The following is a 23079-nucleotide window of genomic DNA, read 5'->3' as shown; positions in this document are numbered from 1 at the left end:
CAAACCAATATAGGCAGCAGGTAACTGTCAATAGTGGCAAGTGGGTAATACTGTCAGACTTAGAGGGAAAAACACCTATCAGGTGGTTTTGTGACTGACTTAGGCAGTCCGTCTTATCAGATGTCAGTAATTTACTGTAAAGACCCTCTAAAGATCTGCAGCATAGGTCCCTTAATAAGTTGACTTAGATGAGATATCACCAGCATCTGCCTATGAGTGATTATACTGACAGTTGCCTAAAACGAAATTTGTCTCTGTCAGTGATACACCGTCGATAGTATTGCAAATAAGGTGCTGGTCTGACGACTAAATAATTGGTTAGATAGTCTGTCTTATTCACATAGTAGTGTGAAATTTTATATACACCCATGAAAGTCTCATTGTTCCTTCCTGAAATCCGTAAGCCGGTGACTGTCCGCAAAATAGCTGGGCTACCGGTTGAAAAGAAAGGAAATGGAACTATTATTTGTAGTGGTAAATGGTAGGTGATATAATCAAAATAGGGCACTAATCTAATGACTTGGCAGTCTGTGAAGTGGTCTTGATTCAAAGAGCTCAGTGTATCCTCTATATTCCTGCCATATATCAACTCTGTGGTTAGATATGACGATACATAGTAGCAGGGAGGTGATACACTGGATGATCAGACTAACGTTCAAACAGACGTGCAAAGCACTGGATACGGATAACCCACATCTGCCAGCAATAGAGAACTGATAGTAATACAGTCAGTGTACAACTGAACGACATAGGGAGAGGGGAGGGGGACACAGGAGCAGATACGAAGTAAAGTCTTGGTAGACAAGGTTACAAAGTGTCCATAGGGGGTAACACACTGTGTGTTCTGAAGGTTTGTTGACAGGTAAAAGAGTCTAACACCCTCGTAATAACGTGTCCCGTGCCTTCGAGGGCACCTAACCCCAACCCCCACAATATCTATCCTTCAGGTCAGAAAATAGGGTGAGAAGTGAGAAAATTGAAATGTATAAAGTAGGTAAAAAATAAGTAAATTAAATCAAACAGCGCGGTCGCCGATCTGTGCACTACACCATGGATCCGAAAGTGCAGTACACCCTAATCCTCTGACGCGCGCGTTTCGCTACACCTAGCTCGCGAAACGCGCACGTCAGAGGATTAGGGTGTACTGCACTTTCGGATCCACTTGCCACTATTGACAGTTACCTGCTGCCTATATTGGTTTGCATCTATCAACTAGAGTGACACTGATCTAGCACCAGAATTTTAATTCACATTTCTTGGGTATTTATTGTACAGCACGGATTGGGTTTTTTCCTTATATATTTTTTTCGTTATGTCCAATAAAACTTTATTATTTTTACCTTTTTGATAATAATTGATCTACCTACCAGAGTCTCCGCTGGTTATCTCTATATCCCCTGGATAAATATATACCATACCATACATTAGATACATCATTTCTTGTTCTTTTCATTTAACATGAACAACCTTTATTTTCTTCAATTGCCAGAAGCTAAGCAACGTCTTTGTGCCACCGACTCTGAAAAGTTTCAAACAAATCTCATTACCACACAAATAAATATTGGAAGCGAACGTTTATATGGATTCCTGGGGCTGGTTCTAACAGAGTAGCAAAAAGAAGTCCAACAAAAATGACTAGCTATTGAACTTTTTATTACATCTGCTAATATGCCCTGTGAAGTAAAAACACCAGGTTCCTGATACATTTGCTCCCTTTTATAAGCCAGTGTTTAAAAATAGATCAATTTCAACATCTGTTGATCCTTGCTGCTTCAAAAACCCAATATATAATGACAAACAAAATGTCTGATATCACTATAACTAAACTTTTGTAGAAGCTCACGGTATAATTTTTCTAAGCTCTACACCTTTGTTACCTAGGCACAATCTCTCTAGCTAGAACTAGATTAACTCATTCGGTGTCATAGCATTGAATTAACCCCCAAAATAAGCAGCATGCATTTAAAAACCATAAACAAACTGGGGAACCCCAAGAATTTTACAATAACGCTTCTGGGGCATGATAAAATAACAGTGCCAAAAATCTGCAAAATGAGATTCCCCCAAGACCACATGAAACAATTGGGGTCTTGACAAATTTCTTCTCTTTATCATCTGATGTTGAAAAGATGAATAATAGAAACTGGTTAGTTAAAAAAGTAAGGCTGCCATTGCTCTCCCACTGTCATTGTTCTAAAAAAAGTCCATGACAGGTACACTTATCCCTATCCCTATATGGTATGACTCGATCATATTCCAGTCCACAAAATGTATGTAACATTATTCTTTCCACAGGAGTTATTGCTGGATCCATTTCACCTCCGGAGGTCATGAGGAAGATTATTAATGAGACAAATATGAAGGACATTTTGGTAAGTGACTTCTGTAAGGTGATGTGGAGTAGGCCTAACAATTCACATTATATGATCTGAACTGGCAGAATATGATATCTGAGAAAGATAGAAACATAGAATGTGACGGCAGATAAGAACCATTCGGCCCATCTAGTCTGTCCAATTTTCTAAATACTTTCATTAGTCTCTGGCCTTATCTTATAGTTAGGATAGCCTTATGCCTATCCCACGCATGCTTAAACTCTATCACTGTGTTAAACTCTACCACTTCAACTGGAAGGCTATTCCATGCATCCACTACCCTCTCAGTAAAGTAATACTTCCTGATATTATTTTTAAACCTTTGTCCCTCTAATTTAAGACTATGTCCTCTTGTTGTGGTAGTTTTGCTTTTTTAAATATAGTCTCCTCCTTTACTGTGTTGATTCCCTTTATGTATTTAAATGTTTCTATCATATCCCCCCGTCTCGTCTTTCCTCCAAGCTATACATGTTAAGATCCTTTAACCTTTCCTGGTAAGTTTTATCCTGCAGTCCATGAACCAGTTTAGTAGCCCTTCTCTGAACTCTCTCTAAGGTATCAATATCCTTCTGAAGATACGGTCTCCAGTACTGCGTACAATACTCCAAGTGAGGTCTCACCAGTGTTCTGTACAATGGCATGAGCACTTTCCTCTTTCTACTGCTAATACCTCTCCCTATACAACCAAGCATTCTGCTAGCATTTCCTGCTGCTCTATTACATTGTCTGCCTACCTTTAAGTCATCAGAAATAATCACTCCTAAATCCCTTTCCTCAGATGTTGAGGTTAGGACTCTATGAAATATTCTGTACTCTGCCCTTGGGTTTTTACGTCCAAGATGCATTATCTTGCACTTATCCACATTAAATGTCAGTTGCCACAACTCTGACCATTTTTCTAGTTTACCTAAATCATTAGCCATTTGGCTTATCCCTCCTGGAACATCAACCCTGTTACATATCTTAGTATCATCAGCAAAAAGACATATCTTACCATCAAAAACCTTCTGCAATATCACTAATAAAAATATTAAAGAGAATGGGTCCAAGTACAGATCCCTGAGGTACCCCACTGGTGACAAGCCCAAGCTTCGAATATACTCCATTGACTACAACCCTCTGTTGCCTGTCACTCAGCCACTGCCTCACCCATTCAACAATATTGGAATCTAACTTAAAGATTGCAGTTTATTGATAAGCCTTCTATGTGCAACAGTGTCAAAAGCCTTACTGAAATCTAGGTAAGCAATGTCTACTGCACCACCCTGATCTTTAATTTTAGTTACCCAATCAAAAAAATTAATAAGATTAGTTTGGCATGATCTCCCTGAAGTAAACCCATGTTGTCTCTGATCTTGAAATCCATGTGTTTTTAGATGTTCAACAATCCTATCCTTTAACATGGTTTCCATCACTTTCCCCACTACTGAAGTAAGGCTTACTGGCCTATAGTTGCCCGACTCCTCCCTATTACCTTTCTTGTGAATGGGCACAACATTCGCTAACTTCCAATCTTATGGGACTACTCCTGTGAACAATGATTGGTTAAATAAATCTGTTAATGGTTTTGCTAGTACACTACTAAGCTCTTTTAATAGCTTTGGGTGTATTCCATCAGGTCCCATTGACTTATTTGTCTTTACTTTTGACAGTTGAAATAGAACCTCTTCCTCTGTAAACTCACGTGTAATAAATGACTCATTTATCCTTTTTCTTAACTGAGGTCCCTTTCCTTCATTTTCATCTGTAAATACCGAACAAAAATATTCATTGAGGCAGTCAGCTAGACCTTTATCCTCATCTACATACCTTCCTTCTTTTGTTTTTAATCTAACTAATCCTTGTTTTACTTTTCTTTTCTCATTTATGTATCTAAAAAAAAAGTTTTGTCCCCCCTTTTTACTGACTGTGCTATTTTCTCTTCTGTGTGTGATTTGGAAGCTCTTATAACTTGCTTAGCCTCTTTCTGCCTAATCTTATAGATCATTCTGTCTTCCTCACTCTGGTATTTTTTTATAATTACTAAATGCTAACTTTTAGTTTTTTACTATTTTGGCCACATCTGCGGAGTACCACAGTGGTTTCTTGAATTTTTTGCTTTTACTGAAAAGCCTAATGCAATTTTCTGTTGCCTTCAGTAGTGCAACTTTTAACCCCTTCAGGACCGCTGACGGTTCAGGACCGTCAGCGGTAAAACGTGCGTTTGGACCGCTGACGGTCCTGAACCGTCATAACGGTCTGGGGCTACTTACCTGATCTCCGTCGGTCCCACGGCGGCGATCAGTGCTCCACCCGGTCCAGGGGGACTGTCTGTCTGCCCGGGCAGTCCCCCCTCGGCAGATCAGGACCCCACGGCCATGTGATCACTCGATCACATGACCGCAATAGGGGTCCATGTGTCTGCCTGCAGGGGGACTGTCTGTGCTGACAGGCAGTCTCCCTGCAAATGAAAAATCTAAAAAATAAAGTGAAAAAAAAACAGTGTAAAATCAGTGTAAAAAAAAATAATATGTGTGTGTATATATATATATGATATATATACATGTATTATATCTATATATAATATATGTATATGTATCATATATATATATAATGTCATATTAAGTGTATTTTTATATTTATATATACGTATATTAATATAAAAATACACTTATATTTAAATTACACACGTATATATACAATATATATAATTGCTATATATATGGTATATATATATTATTATAAAATACAAATAATATGTTAATAAAAATAAATAACAAAAAATAAAAATAATTTTTAATAATTATAAAAATATTTATATATGCAATTTTATTCTAACAGTATTTTGATATATATATATATATATATCAAAATACACTTAGAATGTAATGATATATATATCTATGTATAAATAAATAAATAAAAACAATACGAAAAATACATATGTCCATATACATAGTTACATAAAAAAATTCATAAATATACACGTAGACGTCAAATAATGGAAAATTTATTCATACTTACCGTAATTTTCTTTTCCTGGTTATATGCCATGGCAGCACAACATTGGGTAGCTCCTCCCTATCCCCATTGGACAGGAATAATAATTAAGCCGTATAAGTACCACCTCCTGCCCCTCCTTCCCCAGTCACGTGTTCCAGCAATATCCCCGGGCGGGACCCTTGTGCTGCCATGGCATATAACCAGGAAAAGAAAATTACGGTAAGTATGAATAAATTTTCCATTTTCCTGGCCATATCCATGGCAGCACAACATTGGGTAATACCCAAGCAATAAAACCAGGGAGGGAAAGAGACACAGACTCAAAAAATTTCATAAATGCAAAGTGTATTAACACCACAACAAGTGACAGACACAGAGATCAGGAATTAGATACAGACAGGACTGATTTAGCAAATTGATCAGACAACCCTGCTCTAACATCAATCTGGTAGCTCCTAATGAAAGTGTTAGAGGAAGACCATGTAGCCGCCTTACAGATGAGTTCAGGGGAGACATTAGCAGCGGCTGCCCAGGAAGATGAGAGAGCCCTAGTGGAATGGGCTTTAAGACCCACAGGGACCGGATATCCGGCGGACTGATAAGCCAGAATGATAGCCGCTACTATCCATCGGCTAATGGCAGATTTGGGAGCTTGAGAGCCCTTTTTACAGCCGCTATGAAGAACGAAGAGACTGTCAGAAGAACGCCAATCAGAAGTCCTATCGATATACATCCGGAGGCATCTCACTAGATCCAGAGAGGACAGGTCAGCAGAATTCCCCATTCCATGGGCGTCCGACCTCAGAGACGGAAGAACAATATCCTCGTTGATGTGGAAGGAGGAAGTAACTTTGGGTCGAAACACTGGAACAGTACGGAGGACCACTCTGTCCTTGTGGAAGATAGTAAAAGGCTCTTTGATGGACAGAGCACTGAGCTCAGAAACTCTCCTGCCAGAGGCTAAGGCCACCAGCAAGGCAGTCTTAATAGAGAGAACCTGTAGGGAAACTGAATCAAACGGTTCAAAAGGTTTCAACTTCATGGCATCCAGAACCAGAGGGAGACTCCAGGAAGGGACAAACGGTTTAATAGGAGGTTTCATGTGAAGGACACCCTTGATGAATCTGATGATATCCGAGTCCAGAGCCCATCTATGACTGGTCAGGGCGGACAAGGCTGAAATGTGTACCTTGAGAGTGTTATAGCTCAGTCCTTTCTCAAGGCCTGATTGCAAGAAATCCAAAATATGGGAGGAGGAGGGATTTTGGACATCCACATTACTGTGAAGGGCCCAGTTGGAGAAAACTTCCCATACTCTATAATAAGTGGCCGAAGTGGAATGCTTACGAGCCCTCAGCATAGTATCAATCACGGTCTGGGAGAACCCTCTATTCAACAGCCGGTTCCTTTCAGTTTCCAAGCCATAAGGTTGAGAGAGACAGGGTCTGGATGAATGACAGGGCCCTGGAACAGAAGATCCGCAACTTTGGGGAGTGGGAGAGGAGGTTCCACCGAAAGACTCAGAAGCAGAGGAAACCAAGGTCTCCGAGGCCAATAAGGCGCAATCAGGATGAGAGACACCCGCTCCGATCTCAGCTTCCTCAGGAGTGGTAGGATTAGTGGAAACGGGGGGAACGCATAGCCCATTGAGAACCTCCAGGGGCTTGATAAGGCATCTCTTCCCAATGCCAGGTGGTCCTCTTCCTTTGTGAAGAAAAGGGCTACCTTGCTGTTGGCCCGAGAGGCTAGAAGGTCCACTTGAGGCAGACCCCACTTGTCCACAATCATGCGGAACACCCTGTGAGCCAGGCACCATTCCCCCGGATCTATTCTGGATCTGCTGAGGAAATCTGCCAGTTGATTCCGTTTCCCTGGGAGATGAATGGCTACAATGCCCGCCAGGTTTCTCTGAACCCACCACATCAGGTGATTCATCAGTACCATCATCTTGCAGCTCCTGGTACCCCCTTGGTGATTGACATAGGACACTACGGTGGAGTTGTCCGTCCTTATCTTCACCCATTGACCCTTGAGCTGGGACGAGAAGTGCTTCAAAGCTTTGAGGACAGCCAGAAGTTCCAGCCGATTGGAATGAACTTTGCTTGTCTCGAAATTCCATTCTTCCTGCGCAAAGTGGTGGAGATAATGAGCGCCCCAACCCCACTGGCTGGCGTCCGTTGTCACGGTCCTCCATGCGATATCCCCTAATGGAAAGCCGTTGGCTAGGTGCTTTCTGTTCAGCCACCAGATCAGAGAATGGCGTACCTTCAGGGGAAGCTTGATGGGCTGGAACAGGTTCCCGGATAGGAAACGACTCAGGAAGTTGGCCTGGAATGGTCTCATCCTCCACTGAGCCCATCTCGTCAGACCTATTGTGGAGGACATAGAACCAAGGAGGCTCATCACCGCCTTTGCAGGGGCAACCGGGGAATTCAGCATTCTTCTCAATAACTTTCTGAGTTTCAGAATTCTCACTGATGAGAGCTGGACAGTACCCTTTAGGGTGTCGAAATGGGCACCTAAGTAAACCATAGATTGAGTCGGGTGGAGGTGGCTTTTCTTGGTGTTGATCTTCCAGCCGTGGGCTTGCAGAAACTGAATGCTGGTGATAGCTTGGGATGTCACAGAATCCACGTCGTTTCCCAAGATTAAAACGTCGTCCAGATAATGGTAAATAGCAATGTTTTGCTTTCTGAGCTCCGCGATGAGAACAACCAGGACCTTTGTAAACGTCCTCGGGGCAGTGCTCAGTCCAAAGGGGAGGGCCCTGAACTGGAAATGACCTTCCTCTACCGCAAACCTCAGGAACTTCTGATGGATTCGGGCAATGGGTATGTGAAAGTATGCGTCCAGTAGATCTATAGACAGCATCCATTGGTTGGGTGACACAACCTTTATTATAGACTGCAGAGATTCCATCTTGAATCTGCGAACGTGCAGATGCTTGTTCAGCCTGTGCAGATCCAGAATGGGTCTCCAACCCCCTGAGGATTTCCTTGTCAAGAAGATGTGAGAGTAGAATCCCTGAGTTCTTTCGCCTGCCGGTACTTGGACGATGACCTTCTCCTTCTGCAAGGAATGGACGAAATTTCGTAGAGCCATGCATTTCTCCCTGTCCCCTGGCCATTTCGTGAGGTGAAAGGATCGGTTGGGAGGATGCTTGAAGAATTCTAGCAGGTAACCTCTCCGAATAATATCCAGCACCCAAACGTCGCTTGTAGAGATGGTCCATCTCGAAAGATATTGGAGAAGACAAGCCCCGACACCTTCGGTTTTGGGCCGTACGTAGTCATAGATTCTTCTGGTCCTTAGAGGAAGACGACCCACGAGACCTGCCTCCTCTGTACCCAGAAGGGGCACCTCTCCTCGGTTGGAATCGGGAGTATTCCCTACCCGGCTTGTAGGACCTACTGTCACGAAAGGAATGGTACTCTTTCCGGGCGCGAAAGGATCCTTTATACTTCCTCTCTTGGGGTAAAAAGGCTTTATTCCCTTCAGCCGCCCTCTTGATGCACTCATCCAAATTATTGCCGAATAACATGTTTCCGTGAAATGGGAGAGAACACAAACTATTCTTGGAGGAAGCATCGGCCGCCCAAGACCTGAGCCAGAGCGCCCGCCTGGAGGAAACCGAGAAGGACATATTTCTAGCAAGGTTTCTCACCAGATCCACTGCGGCCTCCGAAGAGAAATCAATCGCTAGACGCATATCCTTCAGGGCATCAACAATAGAGGAACGGCTCCTGCCCCTCTTGATGTCCCCTTCCAGCTCCTGTAGCCAAACCTTCATAGCTCTTGAAACAGACGTGAGAGCAACGGCAGGGTGGAGACTCGTGCCTGAGGCTACATAGGACTTAGACAGGCAGTATTCCATCTTACGATCCATTGGATCCCTGAAGGAGCCTGCATCATCCACTGGCAGGGTAGTGCGCTTGGCTAGCCTAACCACCGCAGCATCCACCTTGGGTGGAAAATCCCATGTTTCAGCATCTTTGGGATCAAACGGATATAATCTGGAGAATTTCCCTTTAGCAGAGGATCTCCTATCGGACCTGGACCATTCTTCTTTAATAAGGTCACTAATAGTGGAATGCACAGGGAAAGCCGCTCTTTTCTTTCTAAGATCTGAGAAATAGCGGTTAGATGTAGAGGGTTCCTCCTCCGAGGGCTCTTTCAAAGTAAGGGTTTCTCTGACCCGAGCAATCAAATGATCCACCTCCGCAGGTATCAGGAAGTCAGGATCAGGCAAAGCATCCTCCTCCGAGGAAAAAGCCAAGTCTCTCAGCGAAGCCGTGTCCATGAACTCATCCTCCGAGTTATCAGGAGACCAATCTGACGGCTCAGAATATCTAGGTCGCTTGTGGGTCTTACCAACCTCTTTGATGCCCCGGGCAACTGCATGCTTGATAAGCTGCTTAAAGTCAGGTGTTAACTGAGAAGGTCCTGCGGCTGCTGAGAGACAATTCGAACAGAGACGTTTCCCTTCTATGGCTCTGTTATCACAGGATACACACAGCGTCCTTTTGGGCGACTTCCCTTTGGACGATCCTGAAGTCTTTGTACTTTTATCACTGAAATACACCAAACGTGAATATTAGTACCTTACCACTCTTTTAGATATCAAAGTATCAATAAATTCCAAAATTGGATGGCTTACCTATATCGCTTAGATTGTGACCTACTATGATGAGAAGATTCTGATTCTCTAGATCCTGAGCGCGAATCCATCTATAAATAATAGATGAAACAGCGAAACTATAACCTAGAAGAAAAACTACAGGAAACCAACAAAGAGAAAGGAAAAGAACTTACTTTAGAAGAAAAAGACGAAGAATCAACAATCCACAGAACTCAATGGTGCCAGAAACTCTCCAGGAAGCAGAAAATACAAATTTGACAAAAAAGGAGGCCTGGCGCTTTAAGAAGGCGTCTGACGTCATCGCGCATGCGCAGATGACCGAAAAGACGCGCGAAACGGCCAGATTTGCGCGCGAATTCCGCGCATGCGTCCCAGAGTCCCCAGAACCGCGCAGGCGCCCAGGAGACCCATACACGCCGCGCAAGCGACGCCTACACGCCGCGCGGGCGCTACACGCCGCGCGGGCGCACAGGAGACGCCTACACACCGCGCGGGCGCACAGGAGGTTCCCGAGAGCCATGCAGGGAGACCCCAGAACGCTCAACGAAAAAAAACTTTCCAAAAGAAAGGAAAACCAACAGGTAAATTAAAATAATATTACCTTGAGCCTGGTGGGAGGATACCAACCCGGAAACCAGTCGCAATCCATGTACCTTTCCATGTCATCACTGGAAAAATGGAAAGAAAAAACCCCCGGTCACTAAAGGGGTTTTCTCCAGGGGGACACCTTTGCGCAGGGCCGTATACTGGAGACTTCCCAGGGGAGAGAGGGTGAACTCCCCAAGGGCCAGAGGAACTAATCCTCAGGTAAGCCATAAAAGAAAAAAAAATTTTAGCAGTCTGAAAAGACCGACATGTCCTAGGGATAGGACAGGAAAAAAAGACTGGGGAAGGAGGGGCAGGAGGTGGTACTTATACGGCTTAATTATTATTCCTGTCCAATGGGGATAGGGAGGAGCTACCCAATGTTGTGCTGCCATGGATATGGCCAGGAAATATAAATATGTATATATATTAAAATTCTACGTGCGTATTTATGTAATATTTTTACCTAATTAAGTAATTTTAATGATTGCAATTTGAGGGACCTGCCTGCCAACCCAGGCCGAAAGTCCAGATAATTTAATTTGCTAGCACTGTGTTTAACCCTGTAACTTTCTATGACACCCTAAAACCTGTACATGGGGGTACTGTTTTATTCAGGAGACTTCGCTGAACACAAATATTAGTGTTTCAAAACAGTAAAACATATCACAGCGATGATATTGTCAGTGAAAGTGAAGTTTTTTGCATTTTTCACACACAAACAGCACTTTCACTGAGGATATTATTGCTGTGATACATTTTACTGTTCTGATACACTAATATTTGTGTTCAGCGAAGTCTCCTGAGTATAACAGTACCCCACATGTAGAGGTTTTATAGTGTTTGTGAAAGTTACAGGGTCAAATATAAGGCTTGATTTTACTATTTTTTTAATTGAAATTTGTCGGATTGGTTAGGTTGCCTTTGAGAGCGTATGGTAGCCAAGGAATGAGAATTAGCCCCATGATGGCATACCATTTGCAAAAGAAGACAACCCAAGGTATTGCAAATGGGGTATGTTCAGCCTTTTTTAGTAGCCACTTAGTCACAAACACCGGCCAAAGTTAGCGTTTCTTGCATTTTTAACACACAAACAAATATATATGCTAACTTTGGCCAGTGTTTGTGACTAGGTGGCTACTAAAAAAAACTGGACATACCCAATTTTGAATACCCTGGGTTGTCTACTTTAAAAAAATATGTACATGTTAGGTGTGTTTCGGGGATTTATGACAGATAACGGTGTTACAAGGTCACTATTGATACATTTAAAATATATATATTGAAACAGCAATTTCCTACTTTTATTTATAGGCCTATAACTTGCAAAAAAAAAGCAATAAAGCATGTAAACACTGGGTGTTTTTAAATTCGGGACAAAATTTTGAATCTATTTAGCAGTTTTTTTCATTAGCTTTTGTAGATAAGTAAAAGATTTAACAAGTAAAAGTCCAAAAACATGTATTTTTTTAAAATTTTTCACCATATTTTATTATTTTTTTTAAATACAATATATGACATAATACAACTAATGGTATGTAAAGAAAGCCCCTTTTGTCCTGAAAAAAACAATATATAACTTGTATGGGAACCGTAAATGAGAGAGCGGAAAATTACAGCTAAACACAAACACCACAAAAGTGTTAAAACTGCTCTGGTCCTTAACGTACAAACATCGCAAAAACAGGCCGGTCCTTAAGGGGTTAAATAATCCAATTGATCTTGGACTCCATTTAAATTGCTCCAGTCTGATAATGACTCCTTTACACATATTCTAATTTTAGAAAAGTCTGTTTTTCTAAAGTCTAAAACTTTTGTTTTTGTGTGGTGTGACTCAGTCACTGTTCTTGAAGAGACATCTTGTACTTTACAACGGCTAGTGGGAACTGTCTGTGTAATACTTAAAGACACTCTAGACCCCTAAAATCCTCTAGCTTGCCGAAAAGCTTTATGTGTGAAGAGTGTGGTCCTCTTGATTTCATTTAGCAAATTGACCGGATTTAAAAAAAAAAAAAAAAAATGTATTTGAATTTGACAATTTTTATTGTACAATGCATCGAGATACTGTCGGTAACAATTCAATGTGATTCACATGTTAACAATACAATCCAACATTACATATCTTGTTGCATATGTTTAATAATTAGTCCCTATTCTACCCATCTTTCTCTAAAGGGTTTTGGGAGGTGGGTGATTATGCAGGATTGTGTCATGAATTACTGTGCTGCAGTTACCGCTTATTACAACGTAGCCAGAGGCTATGTATGTAGCAACTTCTGTGCTTTAAGCATCGTACCTCTTTTTTTGGGGGGGAAATAGGGAGTTAGACATGGAACGGTAGGGGGGGGGGGGGGGGGGAGAATTTAGGAGGAGAGACTAGTTTGCGTTGCTTATGGCGTATCTTTTTGTGTCCCATCTGGTTACGTGGACCGTGTTAAGAAATTGTTCCACCTGATGTATGCTAGATTCATGTGTTTCTTTTCACCAAATTGGCGCACGTATACCATCTCGTAGGCCCAGTTCAGTTTTATTTGGTTTATGAGGGCCTCTCGTGATGGAACTGTTGTTTGTTTCCATAGCCTAGCAATGCACATAACTGCAGAGATAAGGACATGGTATGTTGCTGCCCACTTATCTTTGGTGAATGATTCTGGTGGTATGAATAGTATGCACAATTCCAACGTTAATGAGATTTGTGTCTGTATAATGTCATTTATGATTGTTTGTACCTCCCGCCAGTAGGGTTTGATGACTGGACACGTCCAGCAGACGTGCGACTTGGTGCCTTTATTTTGGCCACATCTCCAACATATGTCGGGGGACTGTGGCCACATCTGGTGGATCCTGGCTGGTACTAAGTACCATCGGTATAGCAGCTTTCTCTGCGTCTCGATGTGAGTTGCGCATGATGAGACTCCTTTGTGCGAGGAGTAGGCCTTGGTCCAGTCTTCTATTGGTATAGTTTTGCCTAGTTCCCTATGCCAAGATTGGATGTGTATTTCTCTACCCTGATCTGATGTCTGGGTCAGCGCTTTGTAGCTGATAGAGATTAGTTATTTTGGTGGTTTTGGTGCATATCATTTCAAATTCGGTCATCGGCCTTGTGTCTGCATCAGCCGGTTTGCTAGGTTTGTTTTTGGCTAGGTAGGATTTAATTTGCAGGTAGGCAAAGACTAATCTGTGCGGTAGTTTACATTCTTGTTGTAGGTCTGGGAATAGCTTTAACCCTTTGTCATTGTATAACTGCCCTATCTCGTGGACTCCCTCTTGTAGCCATGGTTGTATGTTCAGGGTTGGTATTACATGTTCTAAGGTGGTCAGTGGGGCTGCTAATGGCATTGGTAGGCATCGTACCATCAGACGTTTGGCGGAGTCCCAGATATGTAGGATGTGTTGGGTCGTGGGTAAGAGGTGGCTGGTGTCCTTCCTATGTGTTTTAGGGGTCCATAAAATAGAGTGTAGTGTCAGCGGGTGGGCCCAGCTGTTTTCTATTTCCAGCCATTGGGGAGCTGTGGGATGTTGTCTAAATTGTGGCACCATCATCAGTGCTGCCGCCTTGTGATATGCCGTTAGGTCTGGGAAGCCTAATCCACCCTGGGTTATTGGCCTTTGTAACAGGTTTCTCGCTACTCTGGGTATTTTGTTCTGCCATGAGAAGTTTGTTAGCATTTTCGTGAGTGTTTTGGTGTACTTGTCCGGTAGTGGGATCTGTAGTGTTCTGTATAAGTATTGGAGTTTGGGTAACAGTGACATTTTTATGGCTGCGATCCGCCCCACCCATGACAAGTATTTCCCCTCCCAGGAGTCTAGAAGGGTCTTGAAGGTTTCTAATAATGGCTGGTAGTTCATCTTATATAGGGACATGGGATTTTTTTTGTCATTTTGGTTTCCAGGAATGTGAGGTAATCGTCTCTCCAGTCTAGAGGGAACAAGCTTTTAAGGGTTTCCTGTTGTGTATCGGGTAGATTGATGCTTAGTGCCTGTGTCTTGGTGACATTCAATCTATAATATGACACCCGTCCATATGCTGTGATGCGATGCATGAGATTAGGAAGGGATTGGTGTGGTTGTGTTAGAGTGAGAAATATCTCATCAGCAAAAAGACTTACTTTGTATTCTTTCTGGTGCAGCTTTACCCCATGGATTGCGGTTTCCGTCCTGATCTTGGCAGCCAGTGGCTCCAATGCCAAAACGTAGAGCAGTGGAGATAGTGAACAACCCTGGCGGGAGCCGTTAGAGATTTTGAATTTGTCAGAGCAGAATCCTGTGTTTAGGACTTTTGCCGTGGGGCAGCTGTATAGAGCTGCTACTGTATCCGTAAAGTGGGAGGGAAAGCCGAATTTCTCCAAAACTGCTTTTAGGATGCGCCAATTGAGTCTATCAAAGGCCTTCTCCGCATCTAGGGACACTAGAAGGCTACCTATTCCTTTCCTCCTTATGCTGTGTATTAGGTCTAGAACTTTCCGAGTGTTGTCTGTTCCCTGCCTCCCCACTACGAATCCCACTTGGTCGTTGTGAATTAGGATTGGAAGTAGTGAGCTCAGTCGGCGGGCATATATTTTAGCGAAAAATTTAGCATCTGTGCTGAGGAGGGAGATTGGTCTGAAGTTTGGGCAATGTTTTGGGTGTTTTCCTGGTTTTTGTAGGGTAATGATGTGGGCTAGCAATAGATCTTCTGGTAGTGATTTGGTTTGGGTGGCGAAGTTGAAGAGAGATGCTAAGTGTGGTGCTAGAATGGTCGCGAATCTCTTATAATACATGTTTGTGAAGCCATCCGAGCCTGGTGCCTTGTGTTTAGGTAGAGTTTGTATGGCATCCTCCACTTCTCTGGGGGTGACTGTTTTTTGCAGTGAGGTGATTTGGTCCTGAGTGAGTGTGGGCAATGAGACGTCATGTAGGTAGGACTGTATATCATGGTCTGTTGGGTTGGGTGCTTGCTCGGATTGCGCCAAATTGTAGAGCTTATTATAGTAGGTCGCAAAAGTGTTGCTGATGTCTATGGGGGAAATCACTTTTGTGTTGTCATGTGTATATAGGTGTGATATTTTTGCATTTGTCTCAGCTCGTTTCAGTCGGGCTGCTAATGTTTTGCTTGCTTTGTTTCCTTGTGCGTAGTATGTGGCTTTGAGTTTGCGTAAATTAAAAGCTACTCGTTGCAGTGTGTGTAATCTAATTTTTTATGCTACTTCTTTAATGCTTTTTTGTATTGCTTCTGTTGGATGCGTTTTATTTTTGTTTGTGAGGTCTGTGGCAAACATAGCCACTTCTGGACTATAATGTAGAAAGGTTGTCTGTAAGCTGTACTGTGTGCTATGTGTATTTTGCTGTGTGTACTGTGCTAGGGCAATTTGCATGCTGGCAGCCGTAAGCTACCAGCATACAGTTACTTCGTTCGACGAACAGCGGCTATCCGGGCTGTTCGTCAAACGAATCCGGGCTCCCCTGATAGACCACACACTTAGAGGCGTGTGGCGCTTGTTAACCGATTGCAACAATGTTGCAATCGGTAATTAGAGGCTCTCCTAGGTGGCCGTCGTTCGACTACCGACCATGCGGCGGTCGGCCATCTTGGATCGTCTATTCTTCAGTGTTTGGTCGTCGAGCGTCTGGAACTGAAAATGGCTACTCAACGACACGAACACCGCTGTACTTCCAGACCGTTCGGGAGCCCGGTGTTCGGTAGGATCGTTCCCCTAAGTGCGATCGGCAGTTTGAGGGGAACTTCGATGTATAACTTTATTTGTTGCGGCGTTTGGTCATTTCAGCTGGGAGCTGAGCGGTATTCTCTCAAAAGATGCGCTCAGACCCCAGCTATCTACCGAATGTTCGGTTATGTCTATATACCAAATAAAACGTAAAAACTGTATTTTAATGTAAATTGTCAGTTTTGCTGCACGAGGGGATAATCCACTTAATTGTCCATTTTAGTGGGAGTATCCTTCTTGTGCAGCAATGCCTGTTGGGAGTATGATATTGCATGATGGGATAAATCCCCTGAAACCTCTGTAAGGAAACACCTTGCATGGGGAACTGTATAAGTATGCCAGCTTGTGAATAAAGCCAGTTAGTTGACTCCCAAACTGTGTTTCGTCCGGTTATTGGGAGGATTGGGATATTGCCTTACCTTTCAGCGCTGACTGTGGATTTACCTGTTATACCAGGGGAGATCGTGGATTCGAATACTACCCTCCGCTACAAGGTCTATTAATTGTTTGTTCCATTCCACCCATTGGGCTTGATTAGTTTGTTTCAAGTGTGTTGCTCGCTTTAGTAAGAGTCCTCTAATCACCGCTTTGTGTGCTTGCCATAAGGTGCATGCTGACGTGTCTCCTGTGTCGTTGAGTGTGAAAAATTCTGTTATAGCTTCTTCTATTTGGTTGGAGAAGGATATGTCTGTCAGTAGTGATTCATTGAGTCTCCAGGGGCTCTAATGTTTGTAGTCGTAGTTGTCTTTAAGGGTCAGTGTTAGCGGGGCATGGTCCGACCATGTAATGTGGCCGATAGAGCAGTCCAGAACCTGGTCCAAATGTAGGCTTTCCATATGAAATCTATCTATTCTGGTGTATGTGTTGTGTGGTTGAGTGGTATGTGTAATCCTTTTCTTGAGGGTGCAGGACTCTCCATACATCATACAGTTTGTTGCCGTCTAATAATTTAAGATATGATGCGCATGTTTTACGTTGCTTTGTTTGCACCGCTCTAGCAGCCTGGGACGTTGTGTCGCTGTTGGGGTCTATGATATGGTTAAAATCCCCGCAGAGGACCAATATTCCCTCCTGTATCGGTCGTAATATGGATAGGATTGTGTAGAAAATCCCTTTGGTTCATGTTAGGGGCATATACATTTGCTAGGGTGTATTTAATGTTGTTGATTGTGCAGATTATTATCATGTATCTTCCCCCCTTGTCTATCTGTGAATGGTGGTGCTGGAAGGATACTGTATTACTAATCAGTATTGACGTCCCTTTTGTTTTCTTCCCTGATGTGGCATGATATTGGTATAAGGACGGTTTTAGGGTTGGTGGTAGTTTAAAATGTGTTTCCTGAAGACAGATTACGTCATGCTGGTCTCTCTTAAGGTCTCTGAATAGGCAATGCCGCTTATATGGGGTGTTTAACCCTCTTAGGTCGCTAGATTCCGTTCGTGTGATCTTTGTGTGAGGTGGGTTGAGATAGTAGCTGGTGTTATGGTAGTTCTGTCTTCACAATGCTGGGCGTCGTTGTAGGCATGAGTGTTTTGCTTAGTGGTAATAGGGACGGTCTGCACTTGGCGGTTGGTGGACCTTGAGATCGGTATATTGTTCAGGTGGGTGTTTCCGTTGTGTTCAGTGGACACATCTGTCTCTCGGGGTAATGTTGATGGGGGGATGTGGGAGGAGGTTTTGGTGGGGTCATACTATGAGGGTATGAACAATAAAAGTGTTAAAACTATAGCCCATTTGTGGGCCTTGGTTCCCACTATCGGTACCATTGAGAGCGTGGTTATTCTAAAGGAAATAACAGTAGTGAGTTTGGCCGTTATCAATTTGTTGTGACCAATGGTGGTCTTGGGGTGTTCTATCGGCCCTGCGGTGGGGCTGTGGATAGCAGTTACGCTGGACTGCTGTTGTCCCTTTGGGTTCAACCTACTTACATTATAGTAATGTAACATTGGGTACTCTTAACCTGCAGCTGGGGGTGTTGTACAAACGGTGATATTTCGGGGATATCAAAGGACATACAGAGAATATATGTCTATATACAATTTTTTTATTTATTTTTTGTATTATCTCCTACCCTCTTTTTTTTTTGGGTGTGTTGCATGGGGATCTCAGGTGCCCCCTATTTGCTACCCAATCACTGCAGTACACTGCAGTATATTGCAGTACATTATAAACACATTTACCTTTCCCCGTGATACCTCCCCGCTCCCTCCATTCTCCCATAGGTGTAGCGGCTCTTCATGGGCGGTAGTGCGTCTTTCGCTGGATGTTCCCTGCAGCCACCTAGTATTCGCTCCCGCTTATTCTAAGGCTGATTGCCTCCCATCAGGCGTCAGCTGCGGTTGCTCCTGCCCAAGCCTAGGAGCGGTGTGAGTTCATGTAGTAGCTTAGTAGGTCGGTTTGTACCGCATTACTGTCCCAGTGGTTGGCATGTTTGGTGTTTTGCTAGTCCCCAATATGAATGCTGTGAGCATGTCGTGAGTGAGAGTGTTTTGTATGTATGTGAGATGCTGCTGGTGTTGCGAGGGTAGCATAAGGAGTTGTTGTAACATATTCACCTTCCTTGAGACCAGTAGTCCTTTCTTGCGGTACTTTATCAATCCAGTTCTCTGTTATTCGTGCATTACCCATTTTAGTGGGTGTTGTGGGTATGATATGCTATCTGACGCCATTTCAGCTGCTTGCTAAGTTCCAAAGTGTGTTACCCCTCTGTCAAGGCCGCATGGCTCCAATTTTAGTTGCAGGCTCTTTTCCATTCGGCTGGAAGCTTGCTCGGTTGTGGGTCGTTGCCACTTCTTGTCTGGGTTTGGGGTTGTATGCCCCATTTCTGTAGGATTTTACTACATGATAACTACATTTTTGTGTATCAGGAGACGGACTGGGTGACCCCAGCAGTAAGGTACCTCGTGGAGCCGGAGTGCGCCTGTAATTTCTTTATATTCCTTCAGTTTTTTCAAAGTTTGAGCAGAGTGGTCTGCGTAGAGTTGGATGGAATTGTATTGGGCTGGAAGGTCTTTGCGGTGTCTAGATGCCTTCATCAGTGCTTCTTTTGCATGGTGATAGTGGAGATGGGTCAGTACATCTCTCGGCACTTCTGCTGGAAGGAAGCTTGGTTTTGTGACTCTGTGCGCTTTATCCATGAGCAAGACGTCTGCTGGGAGGTCAGGGGCTAGTGTTTTAAAGTAAGCCGTGAGGTACGATGCGATTTCGGGCTGCTCCACCGTCTCAGGGATCCCCCTAATCCTTATGTTCTGTCTCCTCGACCTGTCTTCCAGGTCCATAACTTTATTTTGGCAAGACTCTAGCGCCTGTTCCAGGTGGTGGACATGATCAGCCATGTCGTTGTGTGCGTCTGCGTACTCGCCCATGCGGTTTTCCATGCAGGCTGTTCTATCACCCAGCTCCTGCACGTCTTTTCTCAGGTCTGAGATTGACTTATTGAGGTTGTGCAGCAGTTTGTCAGACATTTCACCTAGGCATGCCTGGAGTATATCCTGTGTGACCGGTAGGTCTCTTCCCCCTGGGGAGTCCTGCAGCGGCAGCGTGTCGTCGCCATCTTGATTTTGATCTCCTGTGCTCGGAGTCTTGGGTGGTTGATTGCGGGCGGAAAAGAACCCGCTTTTATCGTTTTTTTCTGGGACCCTCTTCCCCTTGCTTTGAGCCATACTAGAGGTTTAGTTGTGGGGTTAATGCTGGTCACTGTGGCTAAAATTGTCGTTGTATAGGCCAAAACAGAACAGAGCTAACCTCACATGCATCCGTTCGCGCCGAGCGTTAAGCCACGCCCCTCAAATTGACCAGATTTTAATAGAATTTTATGAATTAACCTGGTTACAGCCCCTTGTCTTTCAAGCAGGCAGCAGGTCCTGTTACTTCTTGGTTTGGTTAGCTCAGTGGAACTAAACTCAAGTGGCAGCATTAGCTCAGTGCAAAAACTTCTCATTGAGCTGCATTGGGAATTCTGTGATTGGACAGCCACAGAAAGTCAGGGATGGGGTTGCAGAAGCAGATCGGCAACTTTTGCAAGCTATTCTTAGATATCACCTCAATTAAAAAAAGCATACTTAAATGCATGCAAGTTTTCATTTGGGGTATATCTACTAAATAGTGTATTTTTTTTTTTTTGGGGGGGAGCAGTAAAGTGTCCCTTTAACCCCTTAAGGACACATGACCTGTCCGACACGTCATGATTCCCTTTTATTCCAGAAGTTTGGTCCTTAAGGGGTTACAAGACCACTACAGGCACCATAAGTACTTCAACTCATTATGCATTTCTAGTATTTCTCTCAATGGGTAGCCAGTAAAAGGATGGAAGTGTCAGCTGATGCACTTAGCCCATCACTGAAGCCCAAGGTAAAGTATTCCAAGTTGGAGCTGGGTTGAGAGTTGCCAATGAATGGGTGCCCAGACACCATAAAGGCTTCATTTAGATGAAGTTATTATGGTGTCTGTCGTATCCCTTTAACTATTGCCCTAATTGCTTATTACTCTAAAATATTCACATTATTTTGGAGAGTATTTATTAGAGTGAAAATAGTAAGGTTGACATTTCCTTGTTTTCTAAACATTCCATTTTGTGCCTAATTTTCTAAATTTTAATTTCTTTCATTTGTTTTAACTTTTTATATCTCCTTAGATATGGAAAATCTTTTTTCACCCTCAGCACACATGACTTAGGCAGCATGGAACTCTGTTCCTGGCTGTCTAATGTCAATATTGTGCATATATTTTCTTCTGGCTTCAGCGCACCCTGCACACTGGCAACAGACATAGAAATCTTCTAACTTGCAGGCAGAGCGCCTGCCAGGGAAAGATAGCTTTCCCATTTCATTTTTCTCTTAAACAAATAGATATTTTTGTAAGTTTTTTAAATAAAAATATCTCTCCTTTTCTCCCTTGCCAGCTCAGATTGTATGCATGTCCCTGGTATTCTATGGCTATTTTAGGATTTTCCATTGAGGCAGGGCCGGATTAAGAGCACACTGGGCCTGGTGCTGACAATTATGATGGGCCTAATTACGGGATCTTATTGACCAAAAACACTAAAACAGTCATGCCTCCCAAAAAGTGGGCATGTCTGTCTAAAGAATTTGAAGGACAGCCTGGCATGAATGCATGTCAGGCTGCCAGCCAATCCTGCAGGCTGTCCAACTAAGGGCATACTATGCAGGCAGCACCCTGAGCTTGACATGAATGCATCCTAAAATGCGCTCACTCCATGCTTTCTAAGGACGGTCCCCTAGCACTCACATGTCCACTTGTCTCCTTACCTTCTTACTAGCAGGCAGAAGTTCCTGGTATATAGTCTGAGACAGAGAAAAGGTGTACCATGTCGTGAGTGTAGAAAAAGGGGACATGCCACAGTGTTAGAGAGACCAGCATCTGCATTACCCAAACTAATTTTATTGTCAGCCAGTCCACACAAGTTTTGTTCCCATACATCCCTCTTAAGCTTCCAAACTTAAAGGGACACTATAGTCACCATAACAACTACAGCTTATTGTATTTGTTCTTGTAAGTAGAATCATTCCATCCAGGCCTTTTGCAGTAAACACTTTCTTTTCAGAGAAAATAACTCCACTGGGCACTCCTTAGATGGCTTCTAGAGGTGCTTCCTGGGGCAGTACTGCCTAATGTGCAGCACTGCCATTCAGTGTCTCCACCCTCGGCATGCAGACACTGAACGTTCCTCATACAGATGCATTGATTCAATTTATCTTTATGAGGAGATGCCGATTGGCCAGGGTTATGTTGGACTAGTGCTGGCTCTGCCCCTGATCTGCATAGTTGACAGTCTCAGCCAATCCTATGGGGAAGTATTGTAATTTGCTCAGACCACCACTTCTGATGATGTCAGCAGACAGTCAGTTCAGAGGCAGAGCCAGCAGCTGCAGACTTGAATACAAGTTATATTTTACTATACTTAGGGAGGCAAGAAGGGGCCAGGGTGGTGGTTTTAACATAATAGGGTCAGAAATACATGATTGTGTTCCTGACCATATAGTGCTCCTTTAAAGTATGTGAAGAGTAGTTAGGGTTGCCACCTTTCTTGGAAAAAAATACCAGCCGTAATCATTTGTATAATCACAAGGAGTGACATCAGAGAAAATGCTGTAAAATCACCAACAGACTACTCACAGTTTGATTCTGCTGTATAGATGGATTGCTCCCAGTGTCTCAGTCTCGCAAGTCACCCAGTGTCTCAGTGTCCCTATGTATCACAGTGTCAGTGTCCCCATGTCGCCCAGTCCCCTAGTCTCTCAGTGTCCCCATTTCTCCCAGTGTCCCAATGTCTCAGTGTGTCCCCCTGTCACTAGGATACTGGGGACACAGTGAGACATGGGGACACTGAGAGACCCGGGGACACTGAGAGACCCGGGGACACTGAGAGACCCGGGGACACTGAGAGACCCGGGGACACTGAGAGACCCGGGGACACTGAGAGACCGAGGGACACAGAGACATGGGGACACTGAGACATTTAGGGAAACTGGGAGAAATGGGGACACTGAGACACTAGGGAGACATGGGGACACTGGGAGAAATGGGGACATAGTGTCTCTGTGTCCCAATTTCTCAGTGTCTCCCAATGTCCCTATGTTTCACAGCATCCCCATGTGTCTCAGCATCCCCATGTGTCTCAGCATCCCCATGTGTCTCAGCATCCCCATGTGTCCCAGTGTCCCCTAGTGTCTCAGTGTCCCCATGTTTTCCAGTGTCCCCAAGTGTCTCAGTGTTTCCAGGTCTCCCAGTGTCTGTGTCCCCATGTGTCCTAGTGTCTCAGTGTCCCCTAGT

The 23079-nt window shown here is 43.7% G+C and overlaps 1 protein-coding gene across 1 annotated transcript in view; it reads left to right on the top strand.

The window, feature by feature from the left end:
* Positions 1-23079, top strand: part of ACSF2 (acyl-CoA synthetase family member 2) — a 128530-nt gene that overhangs the window by 81032 nt on the left and 24419 nt on the right. The window contains exon 10 of the mRNA XM_063459062.1: positions 2296-2372. Coding sequence (XP_063315132.1) covers positions 2296-2372 — 77 coding nt within the window. The remainder of the gene's footprint in view (positions 1-2295; positions 2373-23079) is intronic.

Source organism: Pelobates fuscus, chromosome 6, assembly GCF_036172605.1.
Source record: "Pelobates fuscus isolate aPelFus1 chromosome 6, aPelFus1.pri, whole genome shotgun sequence".
Classification (NCBI taxonomy): Eukaryota; Metazoa; Chordata; class Amphibia; order Anura; family Pelobatidae; genus Pelobates; species Pelobates fuscus.
The sequence above is the reverse complement of the archived record's forward strand: the minus strand, read 5'-3'. Positions and strand labels throughout refer to the sequence as shown.